Consider the following 27,175-nt stretch of genomic DNA (forward strand, 5'->3'; position numbering starts at 1 on the left):
CTGATGAAGCTATACACAACCAACTATGAGGTGTTATGGCTGATTCAGAACACGAATGGGAGAAGCACTTCCAGAAAGCTGTGTTAGCAAAAGTGTCGTGCAGGATCTCAGTGTTCCTGTACCCTTGACCACTCCAGGCTGCTGGCTGTTCTGACCCCTGCCAGTCATTGTGAGAGAAAGTTTTTGTAATCTTTCCAGTTAGGGAGATCTAATGGAAAGAGAGTGAACCTCAGACTCAGAACACTGGTGTCTGCTTTGGTACCAGCTGGTGTGGTTACAGTGAGCCAGATCACTGGCTAGAAAAGCTCTTCTCTCCCAGATAGAGGTCTCGGCTCTGAAGAAACAGCTTAGTGGGGGATGGATGCGCTAGCAGCTTGAATTGTTAAGTGCTCAGATAGAGGTCCGTGAGGTCCCCGCTGTAGGGGCACGGAAGAAGAGGGACATCATCAGCCCAGGAAATCAGTCCTTCATGAAAGAGATGGTACTCAGCGAGGAGCATCGTGCAGTAGAGATAATGCCTCTCTGAGGGACAGGTGCTATCTTGACACACACTAAATCTGTAACCTTCTCAACAGGTTTCACGTCAGGACCACAGCAGCTTCTCGGAGATCCATTCCAAGGCATGCGCAAGCCCATGAGCCCAGTCACAGCCCAGGTCTGGCTGAGCTCTTTCTCGAACTAGTCTCTTGCTTGCTTTCCATCCTTGTTGTTGCTTGTGGGATACAGAATTAAATGACTATAATGCTTGGAAGTGGTTTTGAACTGTAACTCAAGCTCAGTGAAGGCTAGAAAATTGGTGAAGTTATATCATCATATAAAGTCATAAATCACTAACATCCAGTTCAGTGGATGGCAGCACAGTTCAGGCAGGTTTGCAGTATCTTAGTTTCTCTTAGCTGCTGCTTAAAACATACCTCTTCTGAAAGATCAAAGAGAGACCTTTGTAGAAGGTGCACTGACTCATTCTTCTGCTAACTCCCCCTCTGCCACATCTGTCCAGCAGATGAGCCAGCTAGAATTGCAACAGGCAGCTTTGGAGGGGCTGGCCGTGCCACATGACCTCGCGGTGCAGGCAGCAAACTTCTACCAACCTGGTTTTGGCAAACCGCAGGTGGACAGAACCAGAGATGGATTCAGAAACAGGTAAATTTCTAATCCTGCCCTTGTGGAGATTTGCAAATGAGTTATCCACAGTATCATTTCTGTTGTACACACTGATACACTGTACAACATATGGTGACAATTCTTACCTACCGAATGTTCATCAGAGGAAATTGTATTGCAGGGGCATAGGCTTTTCATCCTATATAATTTTATTTATATTCTTCATTTAAAGGGTTCATTTTTACAGATGTAGCTGGCATAGCTACTTATTTCCGGTTATATTTATGAAATGATGAAAAGTAAAACTCCACCTCACTTCCTCACCCTCAGGCTCCTTATTGAGTATCAAACTATTCCTTGAGTCAGGTTTGTTGATCAAATAATTTCTGACTTCACTCTGCTCCCATCCTCTCCACCAGTTTCAACAGGTAGTGAAATGAAATGAACCATAAGTTGGGGAAGAAAGGGTAGTGATACTGTCCTTTTTTTATTGTAAAGTAAAACAGGCAGAAAACTGCATGAAGCAAATGTGTAGCTTACTGTAAGGCAGACTCCCTTGTCAGCTCCCCAGAGGCCCTCCCTGTGCCTTGTCCCAGCACCCCTTTCTCCAGAAGTGACCATTGTCCAGTCTCTCAAAGAAAAATAGTCACCACCTTATATTTTTAGTTTTATCACCAAAGTGGGCATCCTTAAACACTGTACTCCCACCCCATATAGTATTTGGTACTTGAAACTTATTTGTTTTGATGTGATTATTAAAAATGCTGCCTTAGTGTCTTACTTCATCTGGTTATATGTTGACACTTTCAGAAAACACTGGAACTAGTAAGTACCCCGTTCTCTTGCATAAATGTACCCGCCCTGTAAGAGCCCTCCAGCCTATACAAAGAGCTCACGACTGGTCTGCTGAGCCCCTTCACTGGACTTCTCTCTATAGCATAACAGTTTGTGGACCTTCAAAGCACTTTAGATATCCACAACTTAATTTGCTCTTGGCAACAACTCTGTGAGGTAGATGGGATAAAGAACTGCATTTGACAGATATGGAAACTTAGGTTTTTCAAATGTGACTTACTTGAAAGTAGCAGGAAGATCCAAGACAGTGTCGATTTTTGGATCAGATGGTAGGCCCTCCATGTACTCCCTGTGTACAGCTGTGTCCCCAACAGACACGATTTCTCCTCATCTTGCTTTTCTCACCTTAGTCACTCAGAGCACTCTCTCCCCTCGCCGTCTTACTTGGTCTCAGTGTGGCAGCACTGGGGCTTACCTGATACAGGCTGGAGTTTAGGGTTCCCTTCTGCGTTTGAGTCAGTGAACTTCAGAATCATTGACTGTCCTTGGGCTTTGGCCTCTGCAGTACAAGGTCTGACATCACTGAAAGGCAGTGAAGCTTTGATTAGCCAGTGAGCTCACATAATTCATTCTTCTCTCAGCCTATGTGGTCATCAACTCTCCTGTTCTCTTCCGAGTTAGGAGAGAATAAGTAGAATGTCTGGGGAGAGAAGGAAGTCTGCTCTTCTAAACTTGCTTTGGGAGGCCCGGGGCCAGCCCTCCATGTAGACCCCGAGTGGCAGGGAATGCTCCAGGTGACTGGGCCCTAAAATAGCTCAGTCTTGGTGCTCTGTTTGACTTGAACTGGTGTCTCTCAGAGCCTCAGTTCTATGCCAGGGATTTGTGGTACTCGCTGTTGCTCCCTACCCTCTGGAGCACAGCCTGCCCTATGGAATGAAGGCCCTCCAGCCTGCCTCACTGGCATAGTCAGCAGTAAACTACACACCAGCCTGGGTGACCCTACACTCCCAAGACCTTCCCACGTCCCTGCTCCTGTTCCCTCTGCCCCTTGTTTTCCCATCGTACTCTGCTGGTACCCTTGACGTGCCGTGTTTGCCCTAGATTAGTATCTCCCCCATTAGATGACAGCTCTTACAAGGCCCAGGATTATGTGTCATTAAGCTTTTGTCTCTCCTCAGAACTTGGCATATAGTTTTGCATACGTTAGACACTTATTAAATGCTTGGGAAATTGAAGAAAGGAAATGGGATGTTTCCTGGGCTGGCCTTGAGTTTTATGCAGTTTAAACTTGGAGTCTGAGCAGCTAGGGACTCACACTGATAACTGGTTTTTGTTTATAGGCAACAGCGAGTGACCAAGTCACCAGCACCCGTGCACCGAGGGAATTCCTCTTCCCCTGCCCCAGCTGCCTCCATCACAAGCATGGTCAGTGACCTCTGCCCTTACGCATGACTCCTAGCCTTCTTCCTGCTTGGCTGTGCCTGTGTCACTGTGTACCCCACATTGTCCTTGAGTGCCTTCCCTAGGAGTCAGTGATTTAACAGACATTTATACCTGCCTGTTTATTAGGTCCTCCCCTTTCAGAATATAGTCTCTTAGGATTCTAAGTTCTAGTGAAGCCCCCATGTTGGGGAAAGTGTGTTCCAGCAGACAGAAGGGTCAGGGCCAGAGCATACAGGGTGGTGTGGTTTGTTCTGATGAATGATCACTGGAGTGGGGAGCAGAGGGATGAACGTGACGGATGGGAAGTGAGGAAGATGGGTGATGGGAGCTAGAGCATGGGGAGTCCAGTAAAACATGGTGTGAGTCCACAAATTTAGATTCAGGTTTCAGTGAGAGTTAAGGCTGGGAGGAGTGGTTTGCTTATTTGCGGTGACAAGTCAAGCTTTACAACTGACTCATGAACCAGCATTATTTATTTTTCTAGGTTTCACTTACCCCGCAGACCTTTATCACCTATTCAAGGCTGAATAAGATAAGGGGAAAAGACTATTATTCTGTACTTTAGGACCTCAAGTGGTCTTGGCACCAAGCACCTTGAAGGCAGGATCTAGCTTTTCTGTTCGTAATTCATGCCATGTCTCCTGTCATCAAGGATACGGGGTTGTTTAATGAGAAAAGTTTTCATGCACAGTAAAAACATCAATGTAAAAATTGGCAGTAAAGGGGTGGGAACAAATGACCCCAAATGGTGAGTACTGGTGCAGAGGAGACCATCAAGAAGCTACTTGGGTTTTCTGGTAGCCAAGTTAAGGTGGGAAACGTTAAGACTACAGAAGAATTTAGGTTCTGTGGTTGCATCTGAAATGTCCTTTCCCAGCTTAGGGGAGGGGGCCTGCTGTTTCAGGGTTTTCTCCAGGCCATGTTTTTCCCCCTTCCCAGCCTAACTCTGAGCTGGGGAATGGCTGGAGCAGAGGCTGCATAGGCAGGTAGAAGTTTCTGTGCTGTAACTACCTTTGTGTGCTAGCTGCATCTCGGCTTTGATTAAAGTGAACTGTGAGCAAGGGATGGCGCACTGGGGACACCACCTGTCCAGCCCATCCTGATGCTCTTCTTCCAGCAGCTAGAGGCCAGAACATTGGAGTTGGCCTCTGCCACGCGCTCCCAAAAGGGGACTCTTCTTTGGCCACTTGATTAGGGAGAGGCAATTAAAGAATGTGTGAATACTGTTTTCCTCTACAGCTTTCTCCTTCCTTCACTCCTACCTCAGTGATTCGTAAGATGTATGAGAGCAAAGAGAAAAGCAAGGAGGAGCCAGCCTCTGGAAAAGCAGCTCTTGGTGACAGTAAAGAGGACACTCAGAAGCCCAGTGAAGGTACTTCAGAGCTGTTGAGGCTGTGTGACAGAGCACCAGCCCGCAAAGCCTTGGCCAAGGCCCCTGCTGCTCTGGACCTCAGTTCTGGGTCTAACAGGAGGAGCCGACCAGCTCACAGTCACTTAGCCACTTGAAATTCTGACCAGTCTAATAGTGGCATGAGTGCTGGCATTAGGAAGAACAAGCATTCAGGATCCTTATTTAGGCTTGAATTATGAGTACATTTATTTGGCAAATTAATAAAAGTTCAACCAGTTTTATTTCTGAAAGGTTCTCTCCAGTCTGGAGACTATTACCCAGTAAGATCTGTGCAGTGGGTGAAGCATATAGGAAGGAAGTGTGTGAGGCTTTCAGAAATACGTGGAAAAATATAAGAGGTTTTTAGGGGTTGCACAGTTGGGATTGTTAAGGACATAGTGAAACAGATTCTAATAAGTGAGGTTTACACGGGTCTACAGTATTGGTCTAAGAGCTTTCTGCCTGTGAGAAAGCGTCTGGGGAAAGGAAGGAAATCCTGTTGGTCCTATTAAGAGGCAATTCAGATTCCTTCATCAGACAATAATCACTCTTTAGGCTTTCTGTTGTGATGAATTTGCATAATTTTACTCACTTGACTTTCCCCTTAGGCTGAAAAGCATGTTAATCGCAAGCAGCCGACACTAGGACAGGACCAGCTCCCACGGAGAGCCAGAGCACAGCCCTAACTATGGACGGAGCCAAGTGCCCGACCAAGTCAGGCCACCAGACCTGACGTGCCAGGCTTGCTTGCCCATAGCTGTTCGTGGATTGGGAAGAACAAAAGATGGATCCTTTTCTTTTTCTTTCTTTTTTTAAAGTTATCTCATTTACAACTTCAGAGTCTTTGAATTTTTAGAGTGTAGCAAAACTAAATTCTTCCAGCAAACTGTTGGAAGACTGGAAAACTTGGAATCTACTCCAAGGTCTGTTCCTAACTACCCATGACTTTGACTAGGCCAGTTCATAAGGCAAAAAACAGTGAGCCCTACAATGCAGTCCTCTAAATCTGTTGAGGAGATCAAATGATTGTGAGTTTTCTAACAAATGAGTTACTGATTCATTGGGAAGACAAAAAAAGTTTGTGAATACCAAAATATTCTGTCTGGATCCTTACAGAGAACCTCCTGTCATCCAGCTCTGTGCCCACTGCTGATCGGGACTCTTCTCCCACCACAAATCCCAAATTGTCAACCCTGCAGCGATTTTCCTGTTCCACCCCACTGTCCCAGACCAACCGTTACACCAAAGAACAAGATTATCGACCTAAAGCAACTGGGAGGAAGACACCCACCCTGGCATCCCCAGTTCCAGGAACACCTTTTCTCCGCCCTGTCCACCAAGTTCCCCTGGTCCCCCACGTCCCCATCGTTCGGCCTGCTCACCAGCTTCACCCAGGGTTGGTCCAAAGGATGCTGGCCCAGGGAGTACATCCACAGCATCTTCCAAGTTTGCTCCAAGCTGGTGAGTTTCTAACTTCACGTGAGTTGTTAGAACTGAAGTGCTGTACCTTTGGAGGGTTTTATCCCTAGACAGACATTCCATCGGGTCCAATCTGATCTATTCCTTAATCCATTGAAAGATTAGGAACCTATCTTGAGCATTCTTCATGCTTAAGGAACCTTCAGATCAACAATACTGTATAGTCAAGCTTGAAGATTTTCAGGTAGATTATTTCTGACGTTTCTTCTTTCTGCCCATTAGGTGTGCTTCCCCCTGGGATGGACCTGACTCATTTACAGGGACTATCTGGCCCAATCCTGAGTCAACCCTTTTACCCTTTACCTGCCACTAGTCACCCTCTCCTAAACCCTCGTCCTGGGACACCTCTGCATCTGGCAATGATGCAGCAGCAGCTGCAGCGCTCAGGTAGGTTCAGGAGAGGACCAGATGAGCTGAGGATTAGTTTTTGAACCAGTTTCCAGTGAAGGGGATAAAACGACACTATTTACTAATATATCCTAGCAAGATTGGATTGGGAATTCCTGTGAAGACAGTTGGAAAGCCAGGTGTACTAAAAAAAAGCCTGGCTTTTTTTGGTCTGTTTGCCTCTTTGGAGAGGAGGCTGAGATTCCTTCTGACAGATTCAGCATAGGGAGTGCCCAGAGTAGATACTCTCCCCAGCTTGTCTTTGCTTCTGCTAGTCATGGGGAGTAGGGGGTGTGTCATCCAGGATGAACTGTCAATACAAATGGCTTCTGAATAGCTCAGCTTTTCCAAGGTACTATTCTGGCATTTTGGAAAGGAGTTTCCAAAAGAAGTCTAGATTCAATCATCTTGTTAAGACCTGTTTGTAGTTTTGTGGATAGTGAAGCAGGGCCTAGTGGAGAACTACTTCCCCTCCTTGTGCTCTGAATGAGAACCTTCCTTCGTATCTCCATAGTTCTTCATCCTCCAGGCTCTGGTTCCCAGGCTGCTGCTGTCAGCGTTCAGACGACTCCTCAGAATGTGCCCAGCCGGTCAGGCCTGCCCCATGTGCACTCCCAGCTCGAGCACCGCCCCAGCCAGAGGAGCAGCTCCCCTGTGGGCCTCGCCAAATGGTTTGGCTCAGACGTGCTACAGCAGCCCCTGCCCTCCATGCCCACCAAAGTCATCAGTGTAGATGAACTGGAGTACCGACAGTGAGCAGGGCAGGCAGGCTCACTCGCTCACCAAAGCCTGGACCTGTGGCGGCACCCTGGTCAGGACTCTGCTTCCTCATCTCACATTGGTTTACGGCTTTTACTTTGTAGCACTCTTGTGTGAAGCTGTTTAGGGGCACCCAGGCATCTGGTGTGGTCTGCGTTATGATGAAAGGAACTTAACCAGTCAGTGGAGCCTACATGGTTTGAATACAGGATGCAGTATTGTCAGTCCTAGAAAGTCTTTTTTTGTAAGATATGTGAATGAAGTGTTGGTGTCTTCACCAAGAGGTGGCACCTTAAGGGTTCTGAGGAAATAAATGTATAGACCCTTATGTACAGACCTGTGTATAAACAACTTTTGTACATACATATAGGGATAGCTTTTTTGAAATTATACAGCTGTACATAAAAGTAGCTGGTATTAGTTAAGCCTGTGTCAGCATTTTGGATTTTCTTTTTCACTTGTACAGTTGGGGCTTTTTCTTTTGGTTGATTAAAGTTGCATATGCTAAGTGTGTGAATGAAGTGAATGGCACTGTTGTGTTTATTTCTTCCTGAATCCCTTCCTCTTCAGTAGGTTCTTGAGGGAAATTACCTTGAGTTTTTTCTCTAAGACTCATGGAACTGAACTCTGACTAGGAGGAGGAAGCCATGGCCCTCTTTCTTGAGCCTTAATGACCCCAATGGGTGAGTTTAGACTGAGCTGACCCTATAGGTAGTCTTGTGGCTAATTTCAGATGATAGTGTGTACTTTCTAAAATTAAACCCACCTAGTGAAAATAATTTATTGGGTAATCAGGTATATGGTCATTTGTCACATTTACTGGGGCAAAGTCAATGGTTGGCTTCCTGTTCTCCAGGTCAGAGTCCCCAGTAGGGAAAAATGGAGCCTTAGAATTCTGATTCACTCCAGAATTGTTTCCATATAGAACTTCCCTCAAGACTCTGGTGCCTGTGTCAATTTCTTCTGTGTTCTTACTCCTCCGTTCCGTTATTCTGTGTACCGTAACTACATGCACAACACTGGGGGAAAAAAAGGATTCTGCCAGAATACTGTACTCTAACTATGGCCTTGAGTCCCCTTTCCTGACTGAAGGGTTTTTTATTCCTCCCAATCTAAGGGGACAAATCTCAAGCTCCTCGAATTAACTCAGCCGATTTCTCAGTTCTTGTCCATTTAGGGCCCTCAACTCTAGTTTGACTTCATAGTAGAGGCTCAAATAATGAGACCATTCTGATTCACGAGTGAAGTTAGCAAGATGACTGGATTTTGACTTAAAGGTTAACAAAAACAGCCTAAGGGTTAGGGGTGCAACCTATAAACCTGGAGCTTCCCACCCTGCCCTATACTTCCAAGAACACAAAGCAGGTCGCTTTTCAACAAAACCTGGCTTTGTGGATTGAGCATGAGGTCTGTCTCTTCATAGCACTTAGCACTTCCAACTTTACCCCCTCCCTCCCTGCAGTGGGATCTGCTGAGTGAGTCAACTTCAGAAATAAGCCCTGTTTAGAATTCTCACAAATGCTTTGTTTCATAAGCAAAGACTCTGGAAAACAATCTGAAGCAACAGTGGCAGAACAGAAACCTGAATCCAATTCTGTCTTTCCTGTATGTCCTTTCACCTCCTTTCCTTTCATGTTGAACCAACAGTCCTAGGTGTAGAGTGGGGAGGATTGGTTTGAAGCTGATAGTGAGGAATTCCTTTTTAGGCCAGAAGCTAATACGACAGACATGAACAAATGTAGCCCCACCAAGCAAAGGGCAAAGCCAGTAACTGGTGAGATGGAGTCAGAAGAAAATAAAGGAGTGCTGCTAAGAATAGCACAGCAGAAGCTAAATACATAGATCTTAAAACTATTTTCGTGAATGGGAGTAGAGGCAAAAAAGGAAGTGAATACAGTCTTCAGAAACTAAGAGCAAGCTATGGAGTAAGGAGAACATGACGACATGATGTCTCAGCTAATAAGCCATCTTACATGCAGCAACTCTGGGAAGTCTAGCAGGCATGAGACAAGCTTAGAAGCAATCAAGGCTGGAAGGATGTGCAAAGCCTCCTCAAAGTAAAACAGCAGAGGGCCACAGAGAATGAGGGGTCAGGTAGAAGAGAACACTGCCCCTGTCCCTAAGGAAGCAGTTAAGCAACCAGTACTTTGGAAATTAGTAATAATGAGAAGTAGGGGGGGAAATGGGAAAGTACAGGAACTTCCGTGCTGTCCAGTGGTTAAAACTCCACACTCCCAATGCAGGGGCCCTGGGTTCAATTCCTTGTCAAGGAACTAAGATCCTGTGTGCTGTGAGGCACAATGAAAAAAAATAAAGCTAAATTTTTCTTTAAATGGGAAAGTACAGCCAGGTCTTCTTATAGGAGATATCTTATAAGACAGTCTCATAAGGTAGAAAGGAAGTCAGGTCCACTGGCCTATAAATGAAAGGGATAAACTCCAGGAATGAAGATAACATACTGGAATAAATGGACTCTTCAATATTCTACTCCCTTTACTAACAGCTGGTTCAAGAATGGGTATGAGACACAAACAGGAACTGGCTGTGCAGCTTCTGGGAAATGGCTTCACCAAAAGTTAAGATTCAGCCCTCTAGCATCCTCTGGATACTGGTATAAAGCCCAAGGCCATAAAGATATTGTTCGACTGTGAGGGGAGCCATTTGCCCAGCAAAGCAGTGGACAGGGTGGCATCATAGAAAGAACTTGGATCGTCAGTGACCTACCAGCTAGCCCATCTGAGCTCCAGAAAACTTATGTGAGAGACCAAGTTTTCTTCCATTTCAGCTGGTTAAGTTATTGTCTGCTATTAAACACAGCTTAATACTTTTGGCCACCTGATGCAAAGAGCCGACTCATTGGAAAAGACCCCGATGCTGGGGAAGATTGAAGGTGGGAGGAGAAGGAGATGACAGAGGATGAGATGGTTGGATGGCATCACCAACGCAATGGACATGAGTTTGAGTAGGCTCCGGGAGTTGGTGATGGACAGGGAAGCCTGGCGTGCTACAGTCCATGGGGTCGCAGGAAGTCGGACACAACTGAGCTGAACTGAACTGAAACACAGCTAAAAGAATTCGAAAAGAAAAATGGAAATTCAAGCCATGTTGTGACAGTCAAACAACCCTAGTCTTGGAGTTCAGGAAGAGAAAGATTTACCCTGTAGGAATAACACTCCTTGGTGGCCCTACCCCAGGCAGCATTCCAAACACAAAACTGTACCTCTCCCAGAACTCCCAAGTCTGAGCCCAGAAAGGAGAGGTAGGGTAATGCTCTCCTCAAACACCAGGGGGCCACTGATGGGGGAAGGGGAAGGTGTGGAAGGATGGAAGCAAAGCCCATTCAAAGCATATCCTGAAGCTTTGGAATGAACCCGGATTTCAACCTCTTTCTCAACATTCTGGCATTTCATTGCCCAATGAAAGTGAATTTGAGGACTCCCCAAAACCCAATATATGCTCTGCCTGGAAAGGAAATCCCATATCTCAGAAAGCCAGTGTCTCCCTGAAAAGCCAGAGTAGACACTAAATTATGGCCTCTATCATGAATGTACCGGTGATATCAAGATCTACACCCTCCAAAGTGACTAGGATACCAGGCCTAAGAGGCTTATCTCCTGGGTCTGGGGACAGTGTTAAGCGCAAGCTCTAGGAAGACTATGAGAGGGAAACAACTGTCACTACTATAACAAGAGTAACAACTACTGGAAAAGGCTGAGTATGTGGATAATCCCACATCCTCACTGCTCACAGCCTGCTAGAAGCTCTAGTTCACTTCATCTAAAATCAAACTCTTTTGTCTTCCTGTAAATCTGTTTCCCTTTCTGATTTTCTTACAGACCACCCTTCTCTATCATCCCTGCAATCCATAATTATATAACCTTTGACTTCTCTCTCCAAAGAGCAAGTCAGTTACCAGGTTTAGATTTCTCCTCCTATATACCCACACCCTCCCTCTCCCATATTCTCACTAATCCACTTCAGACACAAAGATTTTTGCCAGTCAATTTTCTACTATCATGGAGAAGGAAATGGCAACCCACTCCAGTATTCTTGCCTGGAGAATCCCATGGACAGGGGAGCCTGGTGGGCTATAGTCCACTGGTCGCAAAGAGTCGAACACGACTGAGCGACTTCACTTTCACTTTCTACTATCAAGGCAATCCCTTTAAATTCCCTTATTCCCAGTCCAAAACCTTTAATGATGTCCTTAGCACCCTCTCCAGTAATCCTGACCCCATTACTTCTTATAATCTACCCTCCCTCCAACCTACATACAAACACACAGGTGTACCCACAAACCTGCTCTGATCAGACTGGTTGCCTCACTTGCACTGGGCTACCTCCATGCTTTCACCCAGGTTATGTGGTTGGGGCCAGGACTGCCACGGGAGTTCAAGAAGGGCTGGGTTATGGCAAAGGAGATAGTGGCATGCAGCTGGCAGCACAGTTCAGCTCAACACTCAGCTCAACACTGATACACAGCTGTGCTCTAACTAAAGGAGAGGAACCAGTGAAAACAACAGCCAACATTCACCAAGTACTTACATATCAGACACTGTGCTAATTAGCATTTTACAAGTACCATCTCTTAATACTAAAAATCTCCATTCTAGAAGGTATTATTACTATCTCCATGTTACATGAGGAAACTGACACAGAGATCAAGTAATTTATGCAGAGTTCCACAGCTAATTAAAGGTGGGCTTGCCACTCAAAGCCCAATGGGTCTGGTTGGAGTATTTTACTCAACCACCACACTACACCATCTCCCAAGTGGGCTAGACTTGCAGGGAATAATCAGTTAACTTACATCAAGTCCTTCCTTTCTCCATTATCATTAGAGAAAGACCACTTGAAAGGACTGAAAGCCACATCCAGTTGGAAGCATTTCTCATGACTAACCATCAGGTGAAATGCTGCAGTCACATTTTTACCCATTTCACATTCAAGACCAAGCTCCCAAGTACCTCTTCTGCAGCTGCCTCACTATACATAACCATCCTCATTCAATCCATCTCAAAACAAATTCTGACAATGACACATGAACTGTACATAGTCAGCTGGCCTACCAGGTCCTTTATGCAGCTCAACACATAAGGTGACACCAAGTTAAGACAAGTGAAGTTCCAATTTGGGTGCTTCCATCTCCCTCCCTGTATCCTGATCCAGAGCCTGTCAAGCCCAGGAGGGGCTTGGAGTCAGGCGTTTGATCGTGGAGAAAGCTGCTAGGGTTGGCCCGGCAGATGGGGAAGGGGATGGCATCACTTCTTCACAATCTGAATGACATCTTCGTCCTCCAACGTATGGTCTTTACCCACTTTTTGAGGATTGTGTTTCACAGAGAGACCCCACACCAGAGCACTGTATGGAAGGAAAAAAAGAATATTCAGTGTAAATAATCACCTAGCTTCTACCTACCTAGGTGTCACTTTCTGTTTAGAGCTAGCATTCCAGCTGTTAAGAGTCAAAGGCCTGCAACAGACAAGATTTCCTATCCCCAATCAAAGTCCAGAGGCTTTAGCTTTCCTGAAGTGTGGCATACTAGAACCTTCACATAAAAAGTGGAAGTCTTGAAAGTTATGTGGTTCCCCATGATCCAGAGCCAACTTATGAAAGTCAAAGGAAAAAAATACAAAGGAGAAGTGTGACGAGACTAATTTAAAAATAAAAGGAAAAAGCATAGGCTTGTTACAGAGAAATACCCTGAAATAACTGATTGGAAATTGATTACTACAAATGCAATGTCAGTTACAGAACACTAGTTTTTACTGGGTCTATGAACCATCAGTGGTTACTGGTAACAAATGTTACCTTCCTTAGCCACACTAGGAAAACTCTATCAAGAGAGTATTTACTTATCCAAAAGGTGTAGGGGGGCCTCGGTACCCAGTGAAGCCCAATATGATGCTGGCAGGAAGAATTAACATTTTGTGTTTGCCAAGAGGAAAATGAATTAACAAGAGAACCTCAGAGCGTATTGTCAGCCCTCCCAACTTGAAAAGGTGTTTAGGGCTCTTCCTGCTCCAAGTTGGCATGGTGTCACTTTCTATTTTGATTTAGCATTTAAGAAGACATTGCAAGGTTCTAACCAAGCAAGCATTTCCTGATGCCTAATTTCTATAACACTACCTAAGAATCACTCGTTAGAACAATCAGTAGCTCACAGGGAAAAGAAAGCACCACATGCCATGATACTTACTATTTAAATTCTTTGATAAGATTTTTGTGAATCTTCATGCAGAAATCCTCCACCGTGGTCCTGGAGTAAGGCAGCACCACTGGGGACGTGTAATCGGGCAACTGGCCTTTGGGTTTGGTATAACTGGAACACAGAGGGAGCAGAGGCTGCTTACTTCTTAGAATGCTTCATGTGTGAACACAACTCAACCCTCCATCAACCCAGAGACCAGACACGGATAACCTCTATCTTAAGGAAGAAGGTGCCCTCAATATGGCCTTGCAGATGATAGGAATTAATTTATTATTATCTCCAAAAACAGATTATGTTAATAAGCTCTAGCAGGTATTATTTTTGGACAGTCTGCTTTAAGTCCTACAGTAATAATACTGTCTCCACTAAGACTTACATCCTCACTAGTTTCAGATAGTCCCAGATCTTTTCCAACAGGTCGTCAAAATTCCAGCGGTGATGGGCAGAGATGGGTACACAGTGAGGCACCTTATAGATAATATCCAATTCCTCAATGGAGATCTGATCAATCTTATTTAACACATAGATACATGGGATATAGACTCTACAGGAGTAGAAGAAAAACAGTATGTTAGTCTGGAGCTGTGGACAAGACCGTCAGTCTGATTCAACAGCCCCTCACCCAGGACTCATAATCAGAGACTCTAAAATGGAATCATAAGAAAGTCAGCCAAAAAAAAGAAAATGTTTCCTACCAAAATAAGGTAGAACACGGAAAAAGTGAATTATCGGTTAAGAAGTAACAAAACTCAAGCCATAGTCCCTAGTCATGCAACTAATTACTAAGAAAGCATGCTGCAGTGTAAATAACATAAGCTTTAGAGTCACACAGATTGTATTCCCACCTCTGTCACTTTCTAGACATGTGTCCCTAGGCAATCTCAGAGTTGATTTCTTTTATGAACTGTAAGAATGTAACACATTTCTAATATAATAATTTCAAGAATTAAAAAACAAATTTTTTAAACACAACATCTAGCAATGTCACAATCCTAACTGTTCAATCAACAGGGCAGCTAAGGTTACTAATAATTAGGCAAGCTACAACTTCTTAGGCTTCAGTTGCCTCACTTATAAAACATGTAACTCAAAGCACCAGTTTTTGTCTGTTTTCAAAATGCCAGAAATAACAGTAGTTTCAATTATTACTTAATTTCAAATAGTAATGTCTCATGTTATGTAAGATCTCAGTTACGTACTCTTAGAGAAAACAGACAGCCCAGTGTGCTCTAAGCCCCGCAGAACAGCCTACAGAATTTCTCAGATGGATTAATTCTGTGAGAGCAGACTGAGAACCTACTCTCTTGAACCATCATACAACACAGAGCTTAGGGGATAGCCTAGTTCACAGCAAGTAACTGCAACAAGCAACTTGATTATCATCATCAAACTTCAGAGCAAAGAAGGATGTTAGCAATCAAGACAACCCTTCATTTTATAGATAAAGAAAGCAAGGCCCACTATTATTTGAGATAAGAACACAACTGGAGTTAGAATTGATGTCTGCCAGATTCACAATCCAATGCTGTTTCCATTATAAGGCTTCAAATTCAAACTCAGGCACCATTTGGTCAGTACCTGTTTCCTTCCACCACATCAATGAGATCATCTGCTGTGGCATCACTACGCAGAGTCACATCAGCATTATGGATTTTGTACTCAGCCAGAATGCTCTTCACAGTTTCAGCATCCAGCTCACTCTGAGGGCACTGAACGGGCAGAGAAGACAACAACTGGTCAGAGCGCAAAAAAAGACAATCTCCTAAAAGTATCTGTTGATGTACCCGGATAATTCTAGATAAAGTGCAAATTTATTTCTAAAAACCATTATCCTAGATGAGACAGGCTTTGAGTAGGAAATACTTAAAATCTAAAGAGGTAATTAAATTAAAACGTCATATGGGTGGGCCCTAATCCAATATGACTCATGTCCAACACAGACACAGAGAGGGAGGATCATATGAAAACACAGGAGAAGACAGCCATTTACAAGCCAAAAACAAGAGGCCTCAGAAGAAACAAGTATGGCTCACATCTGGATGTCAAATATCCACGCTCCAGAATTAAGAGAATTAAATTTCTGCTGTTTACGCCACCCACTCCATAGTACTTTACTACAGCAGGCATAGTAAAAATACAGAAAGAAAGCTCCAACTCAAACATTATGAGAAGATAATAGGAAAGATCTTTGGGGCAGAACAGCTTAAGTCTATGCCAGTCAAATAATCTGGATCTCTAGAATGTTAGACGTCATAGGAAGTTTTCAATCCTCAATCGCATGACTTAGAAGCAGCATTTGATACAATCGATCACTCTTACCAATTTGAAACACTTTCTTTAATTGACTTTCAGGATTCCAAACTTTTCTGATTTTCTTTCTTGACTGAGAAGTTTTATTTGCTGATTCTTCCCATCTCCTGGCCTCTAATCATTGTGAGAGGGTAGAGGAAGGTATCACAAAGCTCAATCCTTGAAACTCTTTTCTATTTATACTCCCTTCCTCAGCTAAGTGATCTCAGCTAAGCTCATGGCTTTAAAATTGATAACCAGTAAATTTATACCTCCAGCACAGATCTTTCCTCAAATGCCTATTTGACAGTAATAATACTTGGATGTCTAACTTGAGTGTTACTGGCATCTTAAACTGAATACCTGACCTTCCCCTCCCCTCCAAACCTATTCTACACTTAAATCCTACCATTTTAGTCACAAGAGTTCATTTCCGAGCTAATTACAAAAACTCACCATCACCTCTTTCTCTCACAACCCACATCCAGTCTAGCTGTATTTCCCACCAACTATTTCCAAAATCTTTCCACAATAACTAGTCTACATCTCCTCCACTATTACAACTCTGGTCTAAGAAACTATCACTTCTTGACTAGATTATTGTAATAACCTCTTAAATGGGTTCTGTGTTTCTGTTCTTAACCCATTTCAGTCTGTTTTCAACAGTAAGAGTGATTCCATTAAATCCTCAATCAATTTTATTCCACAGACTGGAACCCAACCACCTTCTGCAAAGTAAAAGTACGTATGGCCCTGTGCTATGACTTCGTTTCTTACTACTCTTCTACTTGCTCATTCTGCTGTTCTTCAAACAAGCAAAGGTATGCTCTACCTGCCTTGCACTTGGATGTTCCCTCTACATGAAATGCCCTTCCTCAAGATATTCATTTGGTTCACTCCTTCTTGTCACCTCAGTGAAGATTTCTCTGATCAACCTACTTAAAAAATACAACCATTCCACCAACACTCTCCATCCTCTTTGCCTCGTTAAGTTCTGTCCTTAGTTTATCCTAACCTAATGTACTGTATTAGTGCAGCAGGTAGCACTCAGACTCATAATATACTATAAACACTCATTAATTTTGTTTGCTACTTCCCCATTTGAATATAAAGCCAGGAATTTTTGCCCCCTCTTCCATTTCCCCTGAAAGCCTAAAACAATGGTAGCCCATGGGAGGTGCTCTATAAATCTGTGTTGAATGAATGAAAATAGATGATACCAGCAGCCATCTACTTCATGCAAGCATAAGCTTTAGTTTCATACCACCCCAAAGAGGAAATAAAGCCACAAAAGTAGTCTGAGATGGACTTCCGTCCTACTCTGTCAGTCATTACAATGTCATTGTATTACTTCAATTAGCTCTGGGGGAAGCCAAGTAATTTCCAAATGTCAGTGTCCATGTACTACAATCCACTCTCCACCCCAGTCCCTTCAACAACCTATCCCATATCACTTTCTTCACTTACAGTGGCTGTGAGATTAATGCCTCCTTTATCCTTCTTCTTAAAGCCAATGTTGGGGGGTTTGCTGTTCAAGCGAATGCCAAAGCCTTCCAGCTCATTTTCAATTATCTTCTTATGTCCCAACGGTTTCAGGACATCCAGAACAATCAAGATCAAATTACATGTTCTGGCCACTGAAGAAATGAAAATAAAAAAATCTTTTTCAAAGATCATTAAAGACAACATAATTCAAACACTCCAAAACAGGGAGGGAGTGGTAGACACTTCCTACACTTAAGAGATAGAAGATTTTTTTAAAATATACATACATATCTATATCTATATCTATTTATACATATATATATAGAGAGAGAGAGGCTTCCCAGGTGGCACTAGAGGTAAAGAACTTTGCTGCAAATGCAGGAGATGTAAGAGACGCAAGTTCGATCCCTGGGTAGGGAAGGTCCCCTGCAGGAGGAAATGGCAACCCACTCCAGTATTCTTGCCTGAAAAATCCTATGAACAGAAGAGCCTAGTGGGCTACAGTCTATAGGGTCACAAAGAGACGGACACCACTGAAGTGACTTAGCACGCATACACATACACACACACACACACACACACACACACACACGAAGTTAAGGTTTCCAAAGATTTATGTCAGAAGTCACTCTGTAATGTATGCTTTGTTTTCTATTAGTGCATCGAGATATATCTAGATCTAGATACACTAGCATTCTAGATATACTAGCAGAAAAGTAATTTGGAATGAAGATACAAACCAGGTAATAACCTGAATCCCTGAAAAAGTTCAGAAAGATTTAAAACAGTAAGAATTCTAAAAGAAAAAAGTTATCCAGTTAGCATATTTTTTGGCAAATTTCTTGAGCTACAATTTATAAAAAATAAATAGCACCCATGTTAAGCATACAATTTGATGACAAATGTATACACCTATGTAACCACCATAACAACTGAGATTCAGAACATTTCCATCATCTCCAAAAGTTTCCTTGGACCCCTTTGCAATCAATCTCCCTTTCAATTCCCAGTCACCCACTGCTCTGTTACCATAGGTTAAGTTGCATTTTTAAGAATATTGTATAAACGGAATCACACAAAATGTAGTCTTTTGTGCCCAACTCTTTTCATTTAGCAAGTTCCTGATAGTCAACCATGAATGACTTCAAACCTATAATTCTATAAACAGCTAAATTATTAATTTAATGCAAGGGTGGAATAAAAATACTTTCAAACATGAAAAAAACAAGAACAATTTACCTGTCATTCACTCTTTTTCGTTAAGTTTCTAAATAATGTACTTCAGCAAAACATGAAAATAACCCAAAAAAGGTAAGACAACCAACTCTAAGAAATAGAGGATCCAATACACAATCTCAGCCATGCAAAAAATCTGGAGCTACACTGTAGTGGAGCTACAGACTCTACTAGTCACCTGGGGCTATTCAAATTTAAATTAAAATTATAAAATTTAAAATTCCATAATTCAATTGCACTAGGCACACAAAGTCCTCAATAGCCACTGTTTTCAAGTATCTAGAAAAATACTGATTGACAGGCATTTGATCTACAGGAACATTTGAAAAATATTAGCCAACAGAAAAGTAAACTAAATAAGAACCAATTATTAACTCAATGAAAAACAAATTTAAAAAGCAGATTTCAAGAGAAAAGAAATCAAGTCATAATACAGTACTTATCTCAGCACCGAACAAGTTACAGTCATTACATAATAGCATAAACCATGACTAATGAGTTAACTAAAAATTATGATATAACTTCTTTGAAAAAACAGGAGAAGAGATATGGAGTACAAGAGAGCTAATTTCCTACCATTACATGAAACCAATAGATGGTATTTAAAATTAATTAACCATGAAACAGTAATATAAGCATAACATTTTAAAATATGAAGTAGAAGAAACAGTTGAAGACTTGACAATACTTGCCAATGGGGAATGACAGTAGAGATGAAAACAGATGGAGTAGCAGATTACTGAAATTTATGATTAGCCTTTTTTTTAAAAGGTTCTATCATGTGGCTTGTGGTCCTTGACCAAGGACTGAATCCACTCCCTAAGCAGTGAAAGCATGGAGCTCTAACCACTGGAACCCCAAAGAATTCCCCTATGATTACACTTTTATAACATTTTACTTTCAATAAAAAGAAAAGAAGAAGAAAAGGCAAGAGTGGGAGTCAGGAAACCTGAGGTCTAGCTCTGAACCTGTCACAACAGGGCAGCACTGTGTCAAAGCACTTCACTTCTCCTGTCCTTCCTTTCCCTTCAAATGGGAAAATTCTGCTCCAGTGAGAAGTCAGGTAAAACTATTCCCTTCACTGTGGTACCAACTCCAAGCTCCACAGTCCCTAAAGGAACAGCATCCAGTAAAGAGATGATACACCAGGACAGTGGCCCCAGAACACTCACCTGCAATGACTTGACGGCCTCTACCTTTCCCATCCTTGGCACCCTCAATGATACCTGGGAGATCCAGAAGCTTCAAGATTAAGGAGAGAAAAGGAAAAGCTGGTTATAAATCTGAACATTTCCTGGGCATCTACTAAAGCTGAACATTTACTAAGCATCTACCAAATATCAGCTGCAAGCTTCTTATATACTTTATCTCATTCAAAAACCTAGCAAGTCTGTGAATAAGGATATTAGTTGAGGTTCACAAAGGCTAAGTGGTTTGCCCAAAGTCACAGTCCAAATACATCAGATTTTAATCCACATCTTGGGGACACAAATCCATAATTCTACTTTAGTATCTATCAATAATTTCCCACTTTCCAGAAAGTTGAGCCTCCACACAAATTCCTTACTATAGATATAACTGAATCACGATATTCACAAGTGATAAATCTTGAGACCTTTGCAAATCCTCCAATTCACAAAAATTTCTGCAGCCATTCTTAAGCAAGCACATAAGAATCACCTATAAAACAATTCAGAATGCAGATATTTAAGCCCTATCCCTGCAAATTCTGCTTTGCAAGAGCCAAAGTAGGATTCAGATACTGATCTGTATTTCAAAAGGCTCCAAGGGTGACTTTGATATGTGTCCTCAGTTGAAAATAACTACTCAACTGCCCAGGAAATGCAATAAAGTAAAACTTCACGTAAGTCACAGTGTATGTACCTAACGATGAGAACATCAAAACCAAATCTGTAGCATTCATGGTTCAAATTCATAAACTACAGTTATAAGTTCTTAAGTCTTTTACGAGCATATGTAAAATCTGAAAATACCAAGGACCATGGTACAGTATGGCCAATACTGAATTATCCACATGAACAGACAGGGATATAGTAGCAGTTTATCAAAACATCATTTAAAACCAGTCTTTGCTGGGGAATTCCCTGGCAGTCCAGTGGTTAAGACTCTCCACTTTCAATGCCGAGGGCCCAGGCTTCATCCCAGGTCTAGGAACTAAGATCCTACAAGCTGTGCAGCATGGCCAAAGGAAAAAAAAAACAAGTATCTTTTGCAGTAAGCATATCTGATATTACAGAAATATACTTCACATTAAATAAACAAGGAAAAAGAATGAACTCAGGAGGTGTTTAGAGTTCAACTTTTCCATTCGAGAACCTGCTCAAAAGCTCCTCCCTATTCCTCACTACATAATAAATAACATTACCGCCTCTAAAACTGGGACTAGTGAGCACATCAGATCTTGATTTCTAAGTACCTATCTCCAACAAAAGGAAGGAACAGCTCCTTCAGAAGTGGTTCATTTCAAGGCTGGGGTAGGGAAAATATAAGATAAGCCTGGGGACTTCCCTGATGGTCCAGGGGCAAAGACTCTACACTCCAATAATTCAGGGGGCCTAGGTTCAATCCCTGGTCAGGGAACTAGATTCTGCATTCTGCAACTAAGACCTGGCACAGTGCAATAAATAAAATAACATTTCCTTTAATAGTAAACTGAGAAAAAAAGAGCAAAAGCTTTCTAACTATGGCAGCTGAACATGGTGGAGAAATTTGAGGCCCCGACACACATAAAAGCAAGTTAACTTAAGCTTTTCTTGAGAGGGAAATATTTAAAATTACATTAAACTATTTAAATATTTTAAATTAGACTGAACTAGTCAAATGTGGCAACTAAATTTCACCCAATAAAAATAGGCCATGCTTTACATATATGAATATCAGATTACAACTAAGAATTGAGAAAAGAAAAAATATATCTTCAAATCACATAACTGTAGGATTTTAAGAACTGGATGCTAACCTACTTCAAATTCCAATGCCTTTAGAGGTTAAAGCAGATATATGTGCATGCCCATATACATACACACACATATATGACAACAGGAGTCCTAGGGACTCTGGCAAGGTGAAACATAAGACCCATAATTTTTAAAGCACTGTACACCCACTTTGCAGGCCAATCTCTTGACTATGTGAAACATCAGTTTTCTTCTAACATCACTGGTTAATTGCTTGTTCAGCTACTACTTAAACATCTCCAGACACAATAACTAATTAACTCAAGAGGTACTATTCCATTTTTAGGCACCTTTATTGTTAAAAAAGATCTTCCTAACAATAGCAACAACAACAACAAAAACAGAAATCAATATCCTTATAATTGTTAGATGGTTCTAATTTTGTATACCATGCCCAGAGAGTCACAGACAATGAGTCCTCTGCCACAAAAGAGCCTTTTAAAAAACATTTTGAGGGCAGTCATTTTAATCCAGTTAAACACACCTACTAGTATGCCTGGAGAAGGAAATGGCAACCCACTCCAGTATTCTTGCCTAGAGAATCCTGTGGATGGAGGAGCCTAGTGGGCTGCTGTCCATAGCGTCACACAGATTCAGACACGACTGAAGCAACTTAGCATGTATGCGTGCTTTGGAGAAGGAAATGGCAACCCACTCTAGTATTCTTGCCTGGAGAATCCCAGGGACAGAGGAGCCTGGTGGGCTGCCGTCTATGGGGTCGCACAGAGTCGGACAAGACTGAAGTGACTTAGCAGCAGCAGTATGCCTACTTAACTTGGTTTCTGGAGAAATTCAAAAGGGAAGGAAAAACAGGCAGAGGGCACAGATGGAAAAGAAAGCACCATGGAAAAAAAAGGAAGAAAAAAACCTGAAAAGGTCAAAAGAGACTGAAATAAATGAAGGTTTTTTGTTTTTTTTTTTTTAAATGAAGGTTTTGAGGAAAAGACAAGAAAAGAGAGGGATTATACCAAGAGGCGCCATAACATCTCTTCAGGAAAGAGGTTACTCTCTGAACTGACAAAACTATCAATAAGATTCTGAAACCAGATGAAATTAAGCAGTGGTCCAGATATGCCCAAGTGTCCTCATTCTTGTTATGTACATGGAGTCCTAGAAAGGTCCATATTCTAATGGTACCTAACCAGAAAGAAAAAAAAAGTCACTGAAAATACCACCAGGACACTGGTCACTCCTTACTTTAGATTCTATAATAAGGAAATATGAATGCACTTCACAACTCACTGTGTAACTCACTGTTTAGAGGGAAAACAAATGCCTACACACACTAAAGAGTTCTTAAATGCTCTGCCAAGGCATTGGGGGTATTCTAATTTTCAAGACAAACAGTAATTCTCAGTATTTGTCAACCTACTAGATCCAAGAAGCTCACAATTTCACCATTAGATTCTATTACACTGCTTTCAACAATAACAGATCCAAATCTTGGTAAAGCTAGATTTTTCAGTGATTACTATGGCAAAAATTAAGCAACAGACAAAACTCAGGGTGGAAAAAGAAACAAATGTGGCAATATTCAATCTGACTCCAAAGTTTGAGAAGTTACATGGTACCTAACAGTGTCCATATCCCCTCAGTAAATAACTGTATCTGTTAAGGTTCTATATAATTGTTTGGATCTAACTATTTAAGGAACAGAACCATTAGGTTACTTCTCTTGGCCTGGAGCACCACAAAAAATTACTAGAAACAGAAAAGCTGTCAGGAAATAATTACTAAGACACTAAGGGTGTGAACCTACTGAAACACTAAGGATTTGGGAACCTCTAGCCTAGATTAAAATGTCATGAAATTCAGAACCTTACCTTCTTAGCTGTGGAGCCAAAAAAAAAGTGTTCCATCATATTTTACATATATCTTTCACACTCAAGTGGACTCCTCATTTGGGAGTCCTAAATCTATCATCTATCTAAGAACTTGTGAAGACAACAACTTCATTAAGCCTCACAGATAAGAATTATCCTCTAAAAAGGGTCTTAGGGTCTTCTAAATTATCTTCTAAAAAGGGTCATGTTATTCTTTATTTAGAAGTTTCTAATGGCTCCCAGCTATGTACAAGATAAAATTCAACTTCCTTCGCAGGCACATAAGATCCTTCATAATTCAGCTCCAGTCTACCTTTCCAAATTCAGTTTCTACTACTCCCTATCCACAGCTAAGCTCACACTACAGGCTGTTCCCCATTACAGCTGCTTGAAATTGCCCTTTATATTCTCCAGCTAATAAAATTCTAATAAACTTCAAAACCCATCTTACTGTTACTTTCTATGTAAAGCTTTTTCTGTCTTACCAGACCTTCCCTCACCCCATCCTCAGGTGGAAAAAGTAGTCCTTCCTTTCTCTGTGTTTTTACAAACGATATTTTTATTTGTATGCATTGGTCTTCTCTGTCTCCCCTGCTAGACAAAGAGGTTCTGGTAGATCAAATACGAGGCTTGGTATATAGGAAGTTCCAAATAAGTTCTTCTTAAACGGATGGAAGAATTGACTTCTTCCAGTCTTTGGCCTGCAGACCTAACTTACCTGGATCTTAGCACCTTTGTATCTGATGACACCAGGCACAGTGGTCAGAGTAGTGAACTCATAGGCTGCGACCTCCGAGTATACCCCTGCCAGGTTACTGAGCAGTGTTGACTTCCCCACAGATGGAAAACCCACAAACCCAATTCGAGCATCACCTGTCTTGGCAACATCAAATCCTAAAACATCAATAAATATAAAAAGAAGAATGTTATCCCTGGGAGCATTGAGACTCAAGCAATTCCTTTTACAGTCTGGTTGCCTACCCCTCTAAAATCTATTTCTCCAACTTTTAACAATTTGTCTCTAGGGTAGAACTTAAGCACACAAAATTCCCCCATGGCAATTCACAGTATTTAATGGATTGTTTGATGGAAAAACTTTATACCTCTAACTGTTGTTATATACTTCTGCACACTATTTAGGGCCCAAATATTATACAATAATTAATCTAAAAAAAATTTTTTTTCCCTACAAACCCTGGGAACTGTGTGACTAACAAGAGTTTTCTTTTCTTACAATTAGCTGCAAACAAATTCAAAGCCAAATTTATGGCCCTTCTCTGGAAGTGTACAGACCTTGTGACATTACTTTTCATACCAACTTTCTCTTGGCTTCAACTTATTCTTTCTACCTTCCCTTTGCAGCAACTTCCTCTATCTTGTCGACTCTTTATTTACATATTTCAGTGAGCCAACATAAATCTATTTTGGATCAGGACAGGATATACATAAACAAAACCCTAGTTCACTAAGAGAGAGTATTCATTAGCCTTTGAAATCAGCAGAATTGGGAATTCCCTGGCGGTCCAGTGGTTACAACTCTGCACTTACACTGCCAAGGCCCAGGTTCAATCCCTGATAGGGGAACTAAAATCTCACAAGCAACTATATGACCAAAAACAAACAAACAAAAAAAAAACCCCACACAAACCCAGAAATCAACAGAATAAAAATAAACACAATTCAAGAATTTAAGCTTAGAAAACATAAACCTACTTTGATAGACATTTCTAAACTATTTTTTACCATATGCCTTTACTACTTTCATAAAAATTACACACACACGAAAAGAAAATAAACACCCAAACACAAACCTTCTCCTGGTCCTCCACCACCACCACCTTTTGGAGTAATGAGCTCCCTGCGAAGCTTAGCAAGACGAGCCTTAAGCAACCCGAGGTGGTGTGCTGTGGCCTTGTTCTTCTGAGTCCGAGCCATCTATTAGGGAGGAATCACAGCCATAAATCAGAAGCAGTTCCTAAAAGGTAAAACATCCAGAATGACTGTTCCCCCAGCTCTGAGAAGGATGTTTTCTTCTAAGTCCTACTAACGTCAATATACCCATTTTAAGTCAGACTTAAAAAGAGTAAAAATCCATTTTCTCCATCACCCAGTCAATTCGCCTCATTACAGAGCAAACAACTGAGGCCCAAAGAGAAGAAATGTGACCAAAATCATTACAATCAGCGTTCACAGATTAGACTACAACTCAACTGCTGAACCCTTTTCAACTGCTTGTACCCCGTGTACCCCAAACGATTTTAAAGAGCTCTGAGCCCTTCAGACAGAAGAATCACACAACAATCCAGGTGGAATCAAAACTACCAGAGATAACAATTTACTTCCAGACCCTATTCCCGGGAGCAACACTCTGGGAAAGGGGGTCACCAAAGCAGAGACTGGGGAAGAAAGGGTGTGAAGAAAGATACTGAGGTACGTAAGCAAATCAGGGCTGAAGTGAGGGGATAGAATTCCGTTCTGCTCACAGAAAAGAAAGGGAAAACTGAAAGGTCAGACAGGAGCCGAACGCTGGGAGGGGGCGCCAACTAAGGTGCAAAAGTACTGAACGCGGGCCCGGGCTGCGGGGAGTCAAGGAAAGCGAGCCGAGGCTGAGGGGAGTCCGGCAACGCGGCCCCGGGCCTGACACGTCTGAGGGGAGTTCAGGCGGGAGCAACGCCGCTTTAGAGGAAGGCTTGGATGGAGCGTTCGAGCGTCCATTACCTCGGCTTCGATCTCCGCGATCTTAGCTAGGGTGCTGCTCATGGTGGCGAGTTGCGGCGGACTCAACGGCCTCCACAGGAGCAGTTCCCCGCTTCACAGTCGCCGGCAAACCGGCCACAACCACCAGCAGCTACAGCAGTGCGCAAGCGCGGTATTTCCTGTTTCTCACGAGAGTTCCGCACGTGGCTCACCGCGAGATTTACAACGTGAATTGGTTTCCTCCTCCTCCTCAGCCAACCCCGCCCCGTCCCGCGAGCCAGTGCGGTGTCATAGAGCCCGCGGGAGTGGGGGCCAGAGAGGCCGCCCCGGTCCTTACCTCCCCGAGCGCGCTGAGGGTCGCGCGCCGCTCGGCCCCGCCCCGCCGGACGTGCGCTCTGCGTAGGGCTCCGCGCCCAGCGCCCAGCGCCCGGCGCGTGGTGTATGAGGAGCGGTTCCTCGCTGCTGACCCGCAGCAATCAGACCCTCTTTCCTTGAAAAGGGCACCGCATTTTCCTCTCCAGCACCGATGGGTCCTGCGGCCCCTATCACTGCTGGGGAGACACCCCGGGGGACTTCTTGGCCTCCTGGGTTGATGTGGAGACCGATCTTCAGCCTGTCTTGTCCTCTTGGGAAAAGAAAATACCCCCTTTCCATCACTCAAAACTATTTTTAGTTGTCTGTTTTGTTTACCCCCCAACCCCGAGTAAAGTGCGTGGCACATGGTGAGCCCGTAGTAAATGCATGCTTGGATTTGGTTCCCAAAGAACCGGTCCTTGGAACATTGCTTGTAATACTGAAAAACTCTAAACTGTGTTAAGGATAATTAAATAGCGGTATCTCTGTGCTGTGAAACACTATTTCAGGCGTTAAAACGTAGGTCTGTGTGGTCTTGAAGGATGTCCAGGACATAGTGTTTCAAGAAAAAAATGGTAGCAAGACTGCACCTACGTTGTGATCCCATTTATGTTAAACTTCAGTAGCTCAGTCGTGTCCCATTCTTTGTGACCCCACCCCCACCCCCGGACTGCACTGCGGCAGGCCTCCCTGTCCACCAACTCCGGAGTTACTCAAACTCCTGTCCATTGAGTAGGTGATGCCT

General features: G+C 42.7%; 2 protein-coding genes across 9 annotated transcripts in view; one reads left to right on the top strand and one right to left on the bottom strand.

The window, feature by feature from the left end:
• EIF4ENIF1 (eukaryotic translation initiation factor 4E nuclear import factor 1) overlaps positions 1–7,878 on the top strand; it is a 39,096-nt gene extending 31,218 nt beyond the window's left edge. For 5 of the 8 annotated variants that reach the window (XM_043901276.1, XM_043901275.1, XM_043901280.1 and 2 more), the window contains 7 exons: positions 576–655; positions 1,001–1,143; positions 3,240–3,324; positions 4,582–4,714; positions 5,849–6,193; positions 6,434–6,598; positions 7,113–7,878. In XM_043901276.1, coding sequence (XP_043757211.1) covers positions 576–655; positions 1,001–1,143; positions 3,240–3,324; positions 4,582–4,714; positions 5,849–6,193; positions 6,434–6,598; positions 7,113–7,354 — 1,193 coding nt within the window. In that variant the 3' untranslated portion in view covers positions 7,355–7,878. Of the gene's footprint in view, positions 1–575; positions 656–1,000; positions 1,144–3,239; positions 3,325–4,581; positions 4,715–5,848; positions 6,194–6,433; positions 6,599–7,112 lie in introns of those variants that run through there. The other 3 variants (XM_043901278.1, XM_043901281.1, XM_043901282.1) reach the window with 2 other exon arrangements.
• A 4,526-nt stretch (positions 7,879–12,404) lies between these two features.
• On the bottom strand, positions 12,405–26,284 carry DRG1 (developmentally regulated GTP binding protein 1). The gene is made up of 9 exons (XM_043901287.1): positions 26,098–26,284; positions 25,191–25,314; positions 24,098–24,273; positions 19,751–19,820; positions 17,325–17,494; positions 15,147–15,277; positions 13,945–14,112; positions 13,557–13,679; positions 12,405–12,718 (listed from the first exon to the last, which is right to left on the bottom strand). The coding sequence occupies exons 1-9, from the start codon at positions 26,137–26,139 to the stop codon at positions 12,619–12,621; spliced, it is 1,104 nt and encodes a 367-aa protein (XP_043757222.1). The 5' UTR covers positions 26,140–26,284; the 3' UTR covers positions 12,405–12,618.
• Positions 26,285–27,175: the final 891 nt, after the last annotated feature.

The sequence above is a fragment of the Cervus elaphus genome, chromosome 5 (assembly GCF_910594005.1).
Source record: "Cervus elaphus chromosome 5, mCerEla1.1, whole genome shotgun sequence".
NCBI lineage: Eukaryota > Metazoa > Chordata > Mammalia > Artiodactyla > Cervidae > Cervus > Cervus elaphus.

Excerpts from the sequence above, each read along its gene's own strand:
- DRG1 (XM_043901287.1), bottom strand. The coding sequence starts at position 26,139 with ATGAGCAGCACCCTAGCTAAGATCGCGGAGATCGAAGCCGAG. Across the intron at positions 25,315-26,097 it reads TCGCGGAGATCGAAGCCGAG|ATGGCTCGGACTCAGAAGAA; the intron begins GTAATGGACGCT and ends CCTCCCTAATAG. Across the intron at positions 13,680-13,944 it reads TATCTGAAACTAGTGAGGAT|TTATACCAAACCCAAAGGCC; the intron begins GTAAGTCTTAGT and ends TCTGTGTTCCAG.